This window comes from Biomphalaria glabrata, chromosome 1 (assembly GCF_947242115.1).
Source record: "Biomphalaria glabrata chromosome 1, xgBioGlab47.1, whole genome shotgun sequence".
Taxonomy (NCBI): domain Eukaryota; kingdom Metazoa; phylum Mollusca; class Gastropoda; family Planorbidae; genus Biomphalaria; species Biomphalaria glabrata.
In genome coordinates, this window is record NC_074711.1 from 79,763,645 (window position 1) to 79,782,320 (window position 18,676).

At 36.9% G+C, this 18,676-nt stretch overlaps 1 protein-coding gene across 1 annotated transcript; it reads right to left on the minus strand.

Moving 5' to 3' along the window:
* Positions 1-346: 346 nt before the first annotated feature.
* On the minus strand, positions 347-15,982 carry LOC106053862 (protein white-like). Its single transcript, XM_056017681.1, has 16 exons — positions 15,846-15,982; positions 15,043-15,234; positions 14,765-14,841; positions 13,898-13,969; positions 13,083-13,185; positions 11,465-11,566; positions 10,551-10,579; positions 9,148-9,253; positions 8,882-9,013; positions 7,160-7,252; positions 6,196-6,253; positions 5,985-6,062; positions 3,900-4,005; positions 2,198-2,298; positions 1,317-1,438; positions 347-506 (listed from the first exon to the last, which is right to left on the minus strand). The coding sequence occupies exons 1-16, from the start codon at positions 15,903-15,905 to the stop codon at positions 402-404; spliced, it is 1,536 nt and encodes a 511-aa protein (XP_055873656.1). The 5' UTR covers positions 15,906-15,982; the 3' UTR covers positions 347-401.
* Positions 15,983-18,676: the final 2,694 nt, after the last annotated feature.

An 18,676-nucleotide genomic window follows, 5' to 3' on the forward strand; every position in this document is an offset into this window, starting at 1 on the left:
TCGTGCGGTTTGCGCGCTGGACTGTCGTTCAGATTTATGGATGGCCCAGGGTACAAACCCTGCCCGCTCCCATCCCCCGTCGTCCTGCAGGAGGTTTGGACTAGGAAGTAATTATCTTCAACTCTGAAGGAACATCCGAAACGTGTAAAACATTTTACATCAAAATTAAATCACCTCTTGAATATTATTTGCGAATATGCAGATCCGACAGGGATCCGACTTCGACGGGGGCCGCCTCTGAGTTTGTGTAACACAAACTCTCTTTGTAATCTTGTTTTTAGATAAAATCAAGATATAATGTATAGTATATGATTGCTAATGATTATATGCATGATTATAAAATATGAACATCTCCACATAAAAGGAATTCACAAAACATACATTCAAGTAAAATATTTAATTTATTCTTTCGATCTGCGAGCTCGAGCATAAACAGCGACGAAGGCAATCAGTCGAAGTCCCACTTGTAGGACAACCAACATACAGATATCCAAAAATAGATTGTCCTGTATGACAAGAAGAAAAAAGAAATAAAAAAGAAAACAATACTTGACCCCCCCCCCCAAACCAACCTCCCCCACCCCAAATAAAAAAGATCAACTTATCTAAGAGGAAGAACTCCACAGATACAGTCGTATATATATATATATATATATTTATTTATTTATTTATTTATTTATATCATATATCCTAAAATACTAACGCAACTAAAAAGCCCAGCTCTCTGATTAAAAATACCACACACTGGTGAAATGGGACCCAAGTGTCGACTATTAGGACTTTAACACTAACCCCGTACTTAAGGTAATTAAGAGCGTATAAAAACAGGTATCAAGAGACGGCTATGGAATACTAATTGTTAATATAGAAACCAAGGATCAATAAGTCATTGAGCTCAAACTGTTTATGTAATCAACGGTCGGTGCGGCAATGGTGTAGGATAGGAAAAAACTCCAATCACAAATATAAACTTTTCAGGAATACAAATTATCCTTTAATGCATTTTGTTAAGTATTAGTTCTCTCAGATGATGTAAATGTTATCTGTTTCTAAGGCCCACGGTTAACGAGAGTGTCGTGTGGCCAACACAATGACCAACCCCATTTACGTTTCCCCCAACTAATGCCAGGTACCTATTAGAGCTGGGAGGACTCAGAGGTGCCCTCAAGATCCTGAAATTCAAAATCCCAGTCTTCACCAGGATTCGAACCCGGTATCGTTTTAATGATAAACTCTCTAGCCTTTAAGGACAACCCATCACAAAATAATATAATTACGTAGGCGTAGCCTTGATTTTTTTTTATGGCGAGGCTTACCTCGGAGAATGTTGTATATTCTAGGACATCCTTTCCTGAGCGATACAGACACTGGGGGTAGGCGGTCTGAAAGGTCTGTGTCTGGTTCGGTGCTGCCTGAGGCACCGACACGTTGGGGCAGGCTGAAACCAAAGGAACAAGTTTAGGGGGCAGTAAAATGACATTGATTAAATGCGATGAAATAAAACTAATACAATAGGAGACGCATTTTGTTGGATTGAGATTCAGTTATTTTGAACTTTAACGTCCTACTGTAGATAAATCCACAGCTTTAAGGAAGCTGTCAGTGTTCACTGATGCACTTTAAAAAAGCAACAACAAACTATTAGTATTCTTTATGCCATGTGAAAAATTAAACCCACTGAAAATTAAAAACATTTCAAATTATTATTATTGCTACTATAACATTAATTCTGTATGGACGTGGCACTATAATAAGCCATCGTTCTATTTTATTCCATATTTCGAGTTCCAAGTTAGAGTTTTGAAATCGCTGGTGACGATTTATAACTTGATACGTCACAACATTCTAGTCACTACATAATTAAGCACTTAGACATATAACTTAGAAAAACAAAATATTTAAGTAAGTAATAATGTATGCATAACATCTATCAATTAATTATACTAGCATTACACATTTGTTACACCCCTTGATTTGTTTCCAGCTTCTACGACTGAAGGAGGTCAAGACGACCGCGCTGGATGTGGTAAAATATGTAGGTCGCAGCAGGGGCTGCGTTGCCACGGGAACTACTGCATTTTTCATTAATCATCGGAATCGAACCCAAGCCTTATTATTTAACAACATACATATATAAATATTTCATCATATAATTAATAAGCTTTTTTATTACACACGAATATATGTAATCACTCACGTATGTAATCAATGTTCCTCCACTGGTTCACCATAAGAATTTCATTAGAAAACTTGAACCAAGAAAGGTATTCCAGCCACACGAAATAGATGGGGATGTTTCTACATAAAAACACACAACACTTGGCATAAGTGCATAGCAGAAGTCTAGATCTTCTATTCACTGAATAGCTTAAGGTTACTCTAGGCCTACTAACCAAAGCATCAGGTGCATATAAAGACTGGGAGTTTGTGGCCTGAATTTAGGACCAGTTTTTTTTTTCTTCACATTTCAGACGTTTCTCCAGAAAATGAAGATTGTTACGTCAACGTCGATACTACCTGCTGGGGTGGCAGGGTTAGAACTCAGGACTATCACGACGACAGTCCGTCCGAAGCGCAAGTCATATGACCAGCAGCAAATTTGTTAATTGTGAGTCTGTAAATTTAAGCACCAATATTAATTTAAGAATTAATTAGAAAAAAAAATAGACATGTGACATCACAAAAATACTAGAAGACAGTGTTTCCCAAACCAGTGTTTCGCGAGGCCTCAATAGGTGTTCTACGAACTACTGGAATAATTAACTAGTAGGCCACCACTTGTATTAATCTCTCTAGAAAAAAAACAAAGTGTTCCGCTAAATACTCAGCATGTGCGAAGTGTTCCGTCAGAGAAAAAGTTGGGGAACCACTGTTATAAGACACATGTGCATTTTTTTTTGTAGGCCTATCCACTTGATGAAAATATTAAACGCCTCTTTCGTCTTCTCGTCATGTTTGAACACAGCGCTAACAAAGAAACACTGTCTCCATTAAACCAAGACATGCTGAACATCCAACATAGACATAAGGAACGGAACTAAGATAAAAATGAATGCTATTTTCATATAACGTCAGACATGTGCGAAATTTTAATCATTTGTCAATGGGGCTGTTAATAGTTTTAATGATTAATTTAACAGAGCCGACAGAACATTATTGAAAGAAAATATTAAGACTACAGTTGAGTCCAGTTAATGTGACTATTAATTATTTGGACCAGTATATGGACCGAATCCTAGACCCGTCTTGCTACACGACACGTACTTGTAGTTGGACTAACCAGTTACTAGAACCAAAATGATCGCGTCTCGGTTAGATTCAATTAACTGATTCCACTGTATTTTGATTTTACAATGCTTATATAGTTAAGATTGATTTTTTTTCGACCACTTCTACTCATCCTGTTGTGATTAAATTTTGCCTACAAGCTCATGTTCGTTGATAACACAGGAATCAATAACAAAAAAAAAAGTTGATCAGTTAGTCGAAGTTAATTAATTTTGTTTTTATATGGCTAAGGGGAGATAAGTCATTGGTGGTATGTATACAATACTACTACACACCTGTAGGAATTCTTTTGGAGAACGGTAAGACCTAAATGTGACTCTCATAAGTTTAATGTTTGGGTTACAAACCTTCTGACTGTTACGTTGTTTGAGTAGCAATAGTGGTAGAAAATGGATCGTAAAAGTTTTAGACTATAAAAACAAAACAGTAGAACATCATTTACAATCAAAGCGTTTGGTGTGAATTCCACTTCAACTGCTACTAAACACAGCCAATGCTTTGTTCAAAGACTTCTTTTTTAAAACTATTTTTATTATCAAAGCCTCAAGACCAATATCAAATGTTCAACAAGTCAAGAATTTATTTTATCTTTAAAAAAAGTCTGGACTTACGCTGTATTGACAAAGAGGCCACCAAATAACATGAACGGAATAAGCAGAGGCGGCGCCACTGCGAGGGAGATTGTCACTGAGCCACATATCGTTGAGACAAAATATCCTGAGAATATAAACAAATAAACAGAGAAGTCATTTTTGATGTTGTTGTTGCATGATTACCACACATGTATACAGTTTTAACGTCCCGTATCTTTACTAAAACCAAGGATCAATATGTCAGACAAATTTGATCTCAAACGCTATATGTCAGTGATGCCCAGCCTAATTCAATCTGCGGGCCATTTTAATTTCCAACACCAGTGTCGCGGGCCACATGATGGAAAAGATACAAAAACTGAATGACATTGACCTGAAACTATTTTATTTCAAACCTGAGGATCTAGTACTGACATTGAAGTATTGGGAGAGTTGAAGTTTCTCTTTACACTTCAAACAATGGCGTAAGTTCTGTTTATATTTTGTTATTCTTATTTTTTTAAAAACAGCCAGACAGACATTTTCTTTATAAAAAACAAAAATGTTGGTTAGCAATGGTATCATGTTCTACAAAATAGAAAAGATCCGTTCACTTTTCCTAGTAGATTCTACAGTCCTATTTCATGAACGCAGAAATGTTAAATGCCTTGGTAGTAATCCATTAGAAAAGCGAGGGCCCTAAAGTAGGTAAAGATATATTTTGAACATTTTTTTAGGGTGGGGGATTTTCTATCTTTTGTGCCGACTATTCGGCGGGCCGGATGAAAGCACGTCGCGGGCTGGATCTGGCCCGCGGGCCGTATTTTGGGCATTACTGCTATATGTAATCAACGGTCGGTGCAGCAATGATCAAGGATAGGGAAAAAAAATCCAATCACAAAATTGAATTCATCTTGAATAAAAATAATCGTTTAATAAATATTGTTTCAGACCTATAGTAAAGGTCATCTGTTTCAGTGGCCCTAAGTTAACGAGGGCAGCTCAACCACCAACCGCCTTTACTTCCCCCAACTAATGTCAGGTATCCATTAGCTAGAGCTGAGTGGACTCAGAGGCGCCCAAAAATTCCGAAATTTAAAATCCCAGTCTTTGCCAGGATTTGAACCCGGGACTCCCGGTTCCGAAGCCAAGCGCTTTACCACCCTTCCACCGCGCCTCTTTGTATAGCAAAAACTAAACTTGACTTTTCGAGTCTTTTTGTATCTATCAATAATTATTTGGATTCTTTAGTTTAACGCGTCTTCCTTGCTCCTAGGCAATGTTGACTGGTGTTATAAAGTACTCGTGTGGAGTTCAAGTTCTTGATGACCCAATTGTTATGGAGTGTGTGTGTGTGTTTCTATGGTGACGGTGGGACGAGGTCAGCGATTGATTGTAAATGATGCAAGACAAGAGGCATTGCCGTCAGCGGTACTAGGTAGAAGAGAAGTCTCCAGATTGCCTGAGTGAAAAGACGTGTTATTGTAGCTAGATTTTGTTCAGAATACCATTTTATATTATTACTGAGTCTACTCTTCTTATTTCATTTGATCTCAAGCTAGATTATTATTATAGCTTTTATATAGCGCTACTTTCATGCTTATAGCATGCTCAGAGCGATTTGGTCCAATCTCATTTGTGGACCAGTGGGGGGAAGGGGGTAACTAGGAGTTGGTTTTCCGTGCTGCCTTTAGGCGCTCAGTAAACACAACTCTGCCCGAGTCGGGAATCGAACCTCGAGCCCTCTTCTAGGTAGCCAAGCCAAGCCAAGTTCAAGCGTATTTAGCCTCTCGACAACGCTTCCTAAATTTGTCTATATTGTAATAAAATTTCTATTTACAAAGAAGTTATTAGAGTATTTTAAGTTTATATATATATATATATATATATAGTTCGTCCATCGTGTTTCGATATATAATACGCCTACAGCGGTTTAGTTGTCTGCCTGCAGTTTGGGGCTACAACGACCCATGTAAAAAGCTACATTCAGTCATTGAGAAAGTAAAAGTGGTTGGTCATTGTCCCAGCCTCATAACATTCTCATTAACCCTTGTTCACAGAAACATAAGCTTGATATTGACTGCGCCTTAAACTGTTACTTATTTATTACGAAACAAAATCTACCTAAAGAAATGGCATTTGTTCCTACAAGCATCAAAACTCCATTCGCTACCAGGTAGGACTCCAAGGAGCTATACAATCCTAAGGTTAATATCAGAGAAAAAAAAACACAGCTGAACCTTCAGAATAGCAGTTTAAAAACAATTATATACCAAATATACAAAATACATATATATACAATTCTTAGTTTACTTATTTAAGAAAACAATCTTACCAATCATCCAGTATGTTATTGCCACAAAAAGGATTGTTGTTACAATGACCAAAGGTACCTAACATAAATTAAACATTAAATCAGTATTATTTAAGAGATGTCTTTAACAAATTAATTTATAAACTTCTCTATTAGTATTCAGCAAATTTCGATCTCATTGCCCTTGTTTTACGTAGCACACAGGGGCAACAGAACAATGTGATGAAGACTTTAACGTTTGGTCATTTATGCAGACTTCTGCGACATCAGGGGTGGACGATGATTTCGTTCTCATGTCCACTAGTCACGTGTCTGTCCAGCACTGTTCTTCCAAACATGGGACCCTAACTTAGGATCACAAATTAAAAAAAAAAGGTCTATAACTGTCCTCCAGTCCTTGTCAAGCTGTACGCTAGTGCTTTAGCTACCCATTGAGGCATTTAGAATGTCATTGCTGTTTTCAGTGGCCATAATAAGAACATTGAGATAAACAACGATAGGAAAATTAAAAAATTCTCAAAGCCGTTGAGATCTTAGTTGTTTATTCAGATTACACTTTCACTTCACAATGACACACAATACAAGTATGCTAACGTATCCACGTCCAGACCTTATAGCACTGTCGAGCAGTCGGGGTTATCGAGTTTATGGTTCATTATCATTAACAATATTCATTGTATTTAATTTGCTTACGTCTCTTTTTAAAAGGAGTTTTCTGTTTTGGCTATTCTTGCCTGGATCCGTTTAGTCCAGTTTCGTATTGTCACAATAAAAAATATTTCTGTAGCTTTTACTATATATCTCTTAAACTTGTAACATATTTGGTTTTAGGTCAAATCATAAATTGTATATTTTACATCTATAGAGTCAGGCCACTAAGTATATCCTACACAAACTTCCAATGAAACAAAACTGTCCCGCTTTGCTTAAGTTCAAAAAATTGGAGTCAAATATGCCCTAATACAGATGTGTTTGTTCAACATACCTCAGCCAAAGATTTGGTCAGATAATAGGTGTCTACTCTATACAGTCCAGTACCATATTCTCTCAGAAATATATACAACTCTGACGGAAAGGTCTGTAAATGAAGAAATAAAAGAATGAAACCCACACATTCTTGATTAGGTCTTTATAAATAATTTGATTAGTTCTTTACAGATATATTGATTAGTTCTTCACACATGCATTGTTTAGTTCTTTACACACACACATACATATATACACTCACACACAACTCTGCCTCTCTCTCTGATTTGTTGTTTACAATTGTATTTGATTAGTACTTTTCAAACGTATTTGTTTTTTTTCAAACGGATTCATTTAGTAGTTAAGGTAAAACAATTTATGAACATGAGAAAACAACAGCAACCAATGGAATAGAAACTCTCGTTGACCCAACAAATACGCACAACATTTCAAATCTACTTATCGACTAATTATATATACAAGGCAATTTAATATCTATTCCACACACAAAGAAAAAACACGTTGGACCAAAATGTAGTCCATTTGGGTGACAAGCTTTGATGCAGGAACTCAATATATGTATCGAAATGACTAGAAATATTTTAGAATGAGATCATCTATATACATCTCAGGAAGTGATAACTTACCTTGACCACAGCAAGGAGTGAGCACAGCAGGGCATACCTTAACGTGAGCACAGCGAAATGAAACCACAGTAAAACATAACTTACAGAGACTAAAAGCAAGATTTAACTTACCCTGACCACAGCAAGGAGTGAGCACAGCAGGGCATACCTTAACGTGAGCACAGCGAAATGAAACCACAGTAAAACATAACTTACAGAGACTAAAAGCAAGATTTAACTTACCCTGACCACAGCAAGGAGTGAGCACAGCAGGGCATACCTTAACGTGAGCACAGCGAAATGAAACCACAGTAAAACATAACTTACAGAGACTAAAAGCAAGATTTAACTTACCCTGACCACAGCATGGTATATCTTGCCGTGACGACAGACATATCTTGCCGTGACGACAGACATATCTTGCCGTGACGACAGCGAGACGTGACGACAGACATATCTTGCCGTGACGACAGACATATCTTGCCGTGACGACAGCGAGACGTGACGACAGACATATCTTGCCGTGACGACAGACATATCTTGCCGTGACGACAGACATATCTTGCCGTGACGATAACGAGACGTGACGACAGACATATCTTGCCGTGACGACAGCGAGACGTGACGACAGTGAGACCTGGCCATAGCAAGACTTAAATTACCGTAACCACAACGAGTCATAACTTACCGTGACAACAACGAGACAATTTACCATGACCTCAACAAAATATCTTATCTCATGAAATACAGACGTTACTTCAAAAAAGAAGATGATTACGTCGTACGCGTGTTCTTAGGTCAATCATGTCATGCATGCTAATACAAAAAGCAGCCATCTTGACAACAGCGTGTAACTCTATAACTTACCGTGACCATATCTAGACGTAATGACAGCGAAACTTAGCTTATCGTGATCTTAGCAAGTGAGACGTGACCACAGTGAAACGTGACTACAGTGAGATGTGACCACAGTGAGACGTGACCACAGTGAGACATGACTACAGTGAGACGTGACTACAGTGAGACGTGACCACAGTGAGACGTGACCACAGTGAGACATGACTACAGTGAGACGTAACGACAGTGAGACGTGACCACAGCCAGACATAACTTACCGTGACCACAGCGAATATGTTACAAAAGGAGGTGTGAGTTATCAACAGGAAGATTGCACCATTAAGGCTCATGATTCCCTTCTGGTCGACCGTCTGCTGAAGGTATATAAGCCCTAGGACGATGGCCAGAGTCTGGAAAATAGAAAGCTGTCTACACCAACTTGTCATTTAAAGATTCCGAATGCTTTAGGGTAGAGAATCAGCAAACCGAAAAGGAATATTTCAACTATTAGTTTGTGTTACTGTAATGTTTAGTCGTAACTCACCAAGGCCTGCATGAATCGAACGCGGGTCAAGTTGTCGTCCCTGAACATGCTGATCCAACTTCTCCAGAATAGATACCTAAACTGTGTCAGCCAGGAGACTTCATACCTGAAAGGTGAAAGCGTAAGAAAAGATAAAGATCTTCTTGTTTTAATGCTATCTTACACAATTGCAGAGGATTGGTCATTAATAAGAAATACTTGATATGAATAGCTATTTCATTTCTTAGTACTCTGCAAAATTTGTGTACATTTTCAGTTTTGTTTTAAAAACAGTTACGTGCATTTAATTTAGCAAGCATAATGTCCATTTTTTAGTATTAAGAGACATTAATAAAATCTATTTTAAAATATTTCTAAAATGGAATACTACAACAAACAAAAGAACAAAAGAATACTTTTTAAAACCAAAGCTTATCTAAGGGAAAATAACCGCTAATTGCTACCATTGATCTTAAAAATTACGTGGTTTAGCGTCCTCTCTGCACTAGAAAACAAAATTAATTAATTAGCACTAAATGATTCACTGATTTGTTAATTTTTGGAATGATTCGTGTATAGTTTACGACTTTGAATAATTATGCCAAATTTTAACTTGATTCCAGAATGGAAAACCGTTTTGCCAGACAGAGTTGGCATAATAAGCTTTGTAACAAAAGAGATTTTTGTTTTCTCTATTTCTCTTGATACAATTACTTGGCTTTACATCGACAAGTTTAAACTTGATCCGAGAATGACAAATGGGAGAAAAATCATGTTCAAACTTTTTACAAGACAGACAGATGGACAGACAGACAGACAGAGTTGTTATAAACTTTGTACAAATTGAAGTACACAGATACTATCTATCAATATCACTTTAAAAATAGTATGAGTCTAACTAGTTTAAGAAAAGATGATTTTTATTAGTCCAATCAAATGGAAATTCAGTTTGACTACAATTGACCATCTCAGCGTAACTACTGTACAATAACAATACAGATGCAAATACGAACAACATACAGAATTATTGTATTTTGTGATCATTTTAACCGCACTGAACCCGCAGACGGTTTCACAATTGTTTGTTAGTTTTATACCTTTCGGATTTTCTTCCAAAATGGAAAATTCTTACATTTTAGCGAAACCTCCCGCATGACGGGATGGTGGTGGCAGGGTGTCATACTCGGAGCCATCGAGGCGAGAGTCCAGATCGCATGCCACTTGACCAGGCAGTCCTCCATTAATGGTAAGAAGATTGAGAAATCAGAGATATTCTTTCAAGTGGTGCCCAGACAAAATTAGTGACCAGAGTTTGTTTCCAAAACAAAAACTTCAACTACAGCTTAAGTTACAATCCACAGATACAATAATAACAATAAATACTACAATGCAATAAGATGTGAAGCCCAAATGTATTTGTTTACCTGGATTCACCAGCCAGTATGTCTGTCAACTGTTTGAAATAGAGAATGAATATATTCATAAGACTAAGGCCCGCCATGTTGAATGTTTACAATTAATAAACTGCCCAACGAACACATTGCAAACAAGTAACAAACACAATTGTGTGCTTTTTAAATGAACTCCTCCTTGAGGCGGTCTACAATTTCTCATTCTATTTGTTTCTGGTAATGCTTCCTTATTGCCAGGGGTCTTTTCAGTGATCTTTCACAATCAAGTTCTTCTATTAAAAGTCCAGCTCATAATTCCTACAAAAGACTGTTCGCAAAATGCTTATGTCGACTATTTATTTATTCACCTATCAATTACCACTGAACCGTGTTCAGAATAAAAGACGGTCTCTTGAATTTAATTTTAAGATAATTACATTTTGAAAAAAAGGTATAACAGTCTAATCAGAGTTTTCACTTTGCTTAATTAGCTGGTAATTTGTTTCACAAAGATGTTTTATATTAACTGTCAAATATCAACTCAATTTTCTCCATCCGTTTTAAAAAATCGTGTCCGCCCTGCTTCCAGAACCCATTAAGAGTTCGCAAGCTAGTAAGAGGAATTGTAAAAAAGATAATTCATTTGTGAATAGGGCTCTCATGCGTTCACAATCTACATTTTTATCTGAATGTTTCACATGAAAGAAACTAACATTGTATCATGGGCCATACCAAATACTAAATATCAAATACTAGAACAGTTTTCCTAGAATGCTACGACTAATATTGCTAGGACTACAAATAACGACGTTCCACATTTGAAACTTTCCTAAACTTAACAATAAGAGTGACGCACAAATGTACCAAGAAACAAATTATGTAATGTTGAAAGAACTTTAAATGTCTTCAAAATTAGATGATAACATCAAAAGTTAAATCTCACTAACTAGAGGATCACTTTGGCTGTCTCTTGCTGTCTGGTTCAGATCACGAGTCTCTTTGGCTATCTGTCTATACTCTTCAGTTTCTTGAAACTGGTTACAAATAAACTAAAACGAAAAACAAACAAACAAACAACTTAATCTATAAAAATTAACTGAACTGCATTAAACGCACCTGCATAGAACACAGTGATATCCGAACCTGAACTGCACCTTTAAAAAGCCGCTATCGATAGTTCCTCAAAATAAGGCTGTACTGTATTCCAATATGTATAAAATAAGAACATACGTCCATGAATTTGCCTGAATATTATATATTGTTATTAAATTGATGTTTGTATTTCCTCTAATGTAACCGGAACAGTACAAGCTTAAGAGATTGTTAAGTAAGAAAACACTGCGTGGAGGGGAGAGACTATCTACATGGAGAGGGGTAGAATAACTTTATACCTATAGCTAATGCTCATGACTTCATCTCATCTCTTTGAGATGAACCTGAACCATAGTCATTCCATGAGTGAAGAGGGAAAAAAAAGGAGAAACCTCATTGAAGTGAAATGTTTTAGTATCAATATATTTTCCCAACCCAATAATAGCCAATAATAGAAAATGGGCACCTCAACTCAAGAAAACATTAAGAAACTGGAAGAGACACAAAATAGAGCAGTGAGATTCATAATAAACGAATATTCACATTTGACTAGAGTAGTAGGCCTCGTTCAGCCTTAGAACGACTGTGGTTCATCTCACACACTTTCTCATGTGGCTGTGGAGCCCTATTTTGGAGAGACACTCCCGTCCACAGATATCGCAGGTTAAGGTGGTTTTTGCTCCGGTGGTAGAGGACCTAGCCATTTTTCATATTGTACGTTTTTCTCCCTGAGCTGAGACTCATGTTCTTTCACTGTCCATAGCTTTCTTGGTCACGGTCTCTCTCCATCTGGTGCGGTCTAGAGCTATGTCTTACCAATGGTCAGTATTGATGTTCACTGATTTGAGGTCCCGTTTTATTACCTCTATGTAGCGGAGGTGGGGGCGACCAGTTTTTCTTGAGCCAGTCGCGAGTTGTCCGTAAGGTAGACTAGAGTAACACCTTTAGTAAAATCACTAAATTTAGAAAGTCTTCAGGATAGAAGACTTAAAAGTAAAGTAGCAATTATACATAACACACTGAACCATAATCTTCAAATACAAAATCTAATAAAATACTCAGAAATACACAAAGATAAAGGCCCATTCCTCGCTCAATATGCTAGGACAAATTTGTACAAATACTCCTTCTTCCCTAGTGCTACTAGAGCATGGAATGGATTGCCTGAGCTAGCCAGGAAAACCAGTGACTTGGCAGAATTTAAGTCATTGGTTAACATGCACAAGATGCATGACGCATAGGACGCAATAATCTTTTTTGAAGTAACGTCTGTATAATATAAGATAAGAAGAAGATAACTCTTAGGTTTAGTTTCTCACTACTCCTGCCAATACCTGGTTTTGGTTCTTCATTCTGTTTTTTTTTTTTTTGTCGCTCTCATTGACTTTGTCAAATGTAGCAGTTTTTTTGTTTACACACTTTTTGGGGGAACACAACACACAGCCAAAAGACAACCAGTCGTGTGAAACTTACATGTGTACGCTGACGGCTCACATCTTCCTGTCCAGGCACAATGGCCAACGTCAAGATAAAGTGGTCAGCAGGGTTGTAATTGTTAGGGCAGGGATAAGACAACCTGGGGCAGAAGTAAACAGAAATTGTTAGGATGTAGAATAAAGTCTGATACAAAAATTGTTAGGACACATTATGGGTCTGCAAGAGATAATTGAATAGTTGTGCTGGGATTACAAAATTTAAGGAATTAGTTAAATTAACAGGTTTCATTCCAGAAGGTTGTAATGTAGTTGGTCATCTAGCCCACTGGTCAGTGGACGGGTTAGCATGTCAAGTGAAAATATCTTCTCTAGATGTCTAGATTTAAATCCAGAGTCTACACTGACAAACCTACAAATGTAATACTTTGGTTTTTCGATGCGCGTTTTTACAACTATAAACACTCGGAATATTTTCCTATAAGATTTCCACTAAAATCTAGACTTATCAATGCAAAGCGAATTAAAATGCTACCCATATTATTTTATAACTTTATAGTCTCGCAAATAGCAGGTCTCCGCCAAGAGTAACAATTTATTGTGGGTTTTTGTCTTTCTTGTTAGACAGCATAAAGACCACATGTTTAATCAATGATAATTATACACATTTTAATGCGAAAAGAAAATTGAGATGTCAGTTAATTGGACCTAGCAGCCGTTAATAAATGGGTATCTCATTTTTGTTTTCGTCTGATTGATATCGTTATCAAACCGTTTCAGTCAGGTCAATGTTGTTATTTTTTATCTAAATAGACTTAAATATTTTTATCTTTAAGGTCTGTTTTTTTTCCTAACCTTTCAAAGAAATCCATGGCAGCCTTTCGAGTCCCCATAAAAGCACTTCTGCCTTCAGCCAGCAACAGAATTCTGTGTATAAATATAAATTATGCATTGCATAAAGTCATGTGTTCAGTTGTGTGGGTCCTTTACAGCTAATAGCTATTGGACACATTATAAAATTATTCGCTGTTCATTAATGTTCGCATATGTTAATTAAAGGATCTTCCTGTTTGTCGTTATTTATAGCACGAGAAAGTTCACACATAGAGATCTACCTTAGAATAGTTTCCTTCAATAAATTATGAAAATATTGAATAGATGTTAAGTGCAGACATTCTACAACATATAGTATATAGTACGCCACTGAATATCGTGTTGAAGCGCAAATAATTTAAAAACTATATAGTATTATAGATACGCGATAGACAAGATTTAATTATTGAACCAGATAACCAAAGGGCCAGTCTTATTATTGAAGCTAAAGGAATGTGTCATTTTTATTTTAAAGGCAAGTGGCTGCTTGTGATTCCTGTTTCAAAATTACGTTTTGAATATCCATATCACGTTTACGAAAATATTTGTGCCAAATATCTTCAGTGCCAGCACAATCTAAGTCCCCCAAAAGAGTGTCCGAAATTTGTTTTTACATTTAATACTACGCCATTATTTCATGTCATAATGTTCAATGTCAACAATGCAGGAGCCCCTAAAGAGGTCACCCCTCCGGGCCCTCAGATTTCTTGCTACGCCACTGAATATCGTGTTGAAGCGCAAATAATTTAAAAACTATTATTTAAACAATGGAATGTGAGCTGAATTGAAAAGGTCTGTTATAAAAGCTACACATGTTTTATGGAGTGTTTTTATGATAACAAAACCTACTGATCAAACATCGAGAAGACTTCAGATGAAGGCTGATGGATGGTACACAAAATAATTCGTCCTTTGGAAGCCATTTTCTGTCAAATAAAAGAACCAATCGTAAAATACCAAAGATAGAATTAATTAGAAGATCAAGACGAGAATTCATTCAAAGACCAAAAGAAGAATTCAACCAAAGACCAAGACAAGAATTCATTCAAAGACCAAATGTAGAACTCATTGAGTCTCATTCTATAAAAAGGTTAGAATGCATTCATTCAAAGGCAAAGACTTCTCACCTGTAGCGTTGTGACGATGCTTTGAGCCATGAACGAATCTAAACCAGAGGTCGGCTCATCACAGAAAAAGATGGGCGGATTGGTCAATGCCTCCGAAGCGAACGAAAGACGCTTTCTTTCACCCCCAGAAATACATTTCTTGGTTCCACCAGGATCTCCTATTGTATTGTTAGCACATTTTGTCAAGCCCATCTGAAAGGAGATGAAGTTATCAACATTAAATGTAGGAAATATAATCAAGTCAAAACTCTGTGGAAAAGAATCAAGCAGAGATACACTGTGAGAAGAGAATCAAGCAGAGATACCCTGTGAGAAGTGATTGAAGTAGAGATACCCTGTGAGAAGAGAATTAAGTAAATACTTCAAGTTACTATGTAAAGTTCCCCTTTCAGACCTAGTGATCTATGGGGCAGATGATGTAAAAGTCATCTGTTTGTATGGCTCATGGTTAACGAGGATGTCATGTGGCTAGCACAATGAACAACTGTATTACTTTTACCAGGATTCGAACCCGGGACCCCCGGTTCGGTAGCCAAACACTTTACCATCCAACCACCTCGCCTCCCAATATATTAAGTAAGGAGAAGAATTATGTCAACACATTTGGTGGGGAATAGAATAGTGTTGATCCTCATCTGTAAGGAAAAGACAAAATGGGAGGTTTAACTACAAACAAACCTGATGCATTAGTAGTAGTGAACATATTTTCCTTGCAAGATTAAATGGATTTGAAACATCTCTAGAATTGTATAGATTGTATTTTTCAACTAGAAACAAGAAATCAAGTCATATTTAACGCTTACCTCCCTTATGACTTCTTCAACTCTTCCTAGCCTAGATTCTTTGTCCAATTTTTTGTCCATTCTAAGCAATGCCTTAAAAAATAATTCAAAAGAATATTTCCATTTACTTTCCACTTACTATATATACACTTTAAAATCACATTACAGTCGCTGTATACTTCTTTAATAATTTTTTTTCCTATTTACGGTTTGGAGGCTATTGGTATCCAGATTTCATGTCTGATTTGAAAGGATAACTATCTAAAAATGTGAATGGGATAAGTTCCATCAATATGAATATTTCAGCTCTACGTTAGCATGTGTAGGCACACAGCAGGAAAAGACAAGTTACTGAACATGTAACGTGTTTGTACAGCACACAGCAGGTAAGACACTGAACAGTTTATGTAACTTGTTTGACTTGTGTACAGCACACAGCAGGTAAGACACTGAACAGTTTATGTAAGGTGTTTGTCTTGTGTACAGCACACAGCGGGTAAGACACTGAACAGTTTATGTAACGTGTTTGACTTCTGTACAGCACACAGCAGGTAAGATACTGAACAGTTTATGTAAGGTGTTTGTCTTGTGTACAGCACACAGCGGGTAAGATACTGAACAGTTTATGTAAGGTGTTTGTCTTGTGTACAGCACACAGCGGGTAAGACACTGAACAGTTTATGTAACGTGTTTGACTTCTGTACAGCACACAGCAGGTAAGATACTGAACAGTTTATGTAAGGTGTTTGTCTTGTGTACAGCACACAGCGGGTAAGACACTGAACAGTTTATGTAAGGTGTTTGTCTTGTGTACAGCACACAGCGGGTAAGACACTGAACAGTTTATGTAAGGTGTTTGTCTTGTGTACAGCACACAGCGGGTAAGACACTGAACAGTTTATGTAACGTGTTTGTATTGTGTACAGCACAAAGCGGGTAAGACACTGAACAGTTTATGTAAGGTGTTTGACTTGTGTACAGCACACAGGGGGTAAGACACTGAACAGTTTATGTAACGTGTTTGTCTTGTGTACAGCACACAGGGGGTAAGACACTGAACAGTTTATGTAACGTGTTTGACTTGTGTACAGCACACAGCAGGAACAGGCAAGACACTGAACATGTAACGTGTTTGTCTTGTGTACAGCACACAGGGGGTAAGACACTGAACAGTTTATGTAACGTGTTTGACTTGTGTACAGCACACATGTCGTAAGACACTGAACATGTAACGTGTTTGTCTTGTGTACAGCACACAGCAGGAACAGGCAAGACACTGAACATGTAACGTGTTTGACTAGATATCTTCATTCAGTGTATTTAAAGTCATGAACAAAGCACGTAGTTTTCCTTATATTTCTCTTTGAAATAAACAATACTATTGACATATCAATCAATCAATACATTTGGATGCGCGTCTGTATTTACCCTGAACTGCAACTGCTCTCTGACGGTCAGAGTTGTGATAAATAAGTCATCTTGCTGGACGTAGGCTGATATTCCTTGAATACATCGTCCAATCTGAAGTACAATATAACTTTAGTTCTTAATACATGTATGTCTGTTTTAGTATAAAGATTTACTGACACTAAAATACTACTGAGTGAAACTGCGACCAGTTTATTTACAAACGATTAAATAATTCCATGTGCCACTAGCACATCTACTCACTCAATTCCCCCCGCTCTGTCTCTCTCTCTCTCTCTCTCTCTCTCTCTCTCTCACTAAGACACACCTCACAATAACTGACCTGCCAACCGTTAACTCGGATATCACCACTCAGAATGTAATTATTTGTATTTCTTGACGTCAGTACATTTAACAACGTTGATTTACCAGCACCACTGGAAGACAAAGTACTTCATTTTAGTCTTTTTTGCTTTAAAATATAAAGTGTCTACTACTAAAATGAAGGAAAAAAAAGTATTACTTTATATGCTCTATGCCACATTTACAAAAACAACAACAATGCATTATGTTAAAATAAAATAATTTAGATTTTCTATTAATTGTGTTGTTACATAAACCTATCATTTTGTGTATTGGCGCTTAAGCTTTCATAACAATATCATACCTGGCTCCCAAAATCGCTACTAATGTGCCAGGCTGGACCAAACCACTCACTAGAAACATGAAAAAACAAATGTTCAAATGTTAAGTTGCAATTTTTTGTGTACAAATCTACGCAATCTAATTTATGTAACGGCCGTTTGTAATTTGGGGACAGCCGAAGGCCATCATGTTATGCTCATTGAACTCTTAACGATGGTCCCAAGTTCAAACCTTCCGCCCGAGTTGAAACACTTTTCATTCTGAGTGTGAATTGGTTGTGACTTCATTTTAAAAAAAAAGACCTCTAAAACTTTCTGAGCAATCCAATGGAACTCTTCACTTGATATGAACTTAAATCTAGTTTATATGGTTTTCGAGGCATAAAGAACTCTATTGATGTAATGCACACATTGTAAGACAAATTTCCTTACGGACAATAAAGATTATTATTATTATTATTATCAAATTTGAGAAGCGAATATAGTTATAGTAAGTTGTCTTTTTTTACCATCAGTTAGGATTCGCTTCTCCAGAGTCTGCCTTGATCCACGAGTGCAGCATTGCTTCTTGACTGGCACTTTGACAGAGACATTGACGTTCTGCCAACTGAGACAGATGGGGTGGATGTTTTCTTGACCTTGACAGCGTCCTATTTGTTGAGTACATACTTTTGGATCGGATGCCAAAACCTATATTTATAAAACATGCAGCTTTAAGTCAACCAAAGTTGTTCATATTTTTAATCACAAAATAAATTTGCTTAATAGTTTTCTCTAGCTATATATTAGAATGTATCAATG

Bases quoted from the DNA above. Each gene is read 5' to 3' on its own strand.
- LOC106053862 (XM_056017681.1), bottom strand. From the start codon at position 15,905: ATGGACAAAAAATTGGACAAAGAATCTAGGCTAGGAAGAGTTGAAGAA. The intron at 13,186-13,897 runs GTTAGGAAAAAA...CTTCTGCCCCAG, and splicing joins GCCATGGATTTCTTTGAAAG to GTTGTCTTATCCCTGCCCTA. The intron at 507-1,316 runs GTAAGCCTCGCC...CTTGTCATACAG, and splicing joins AATATACAACATTCTCCGAG to GACAATCTATTTTTGGATAT.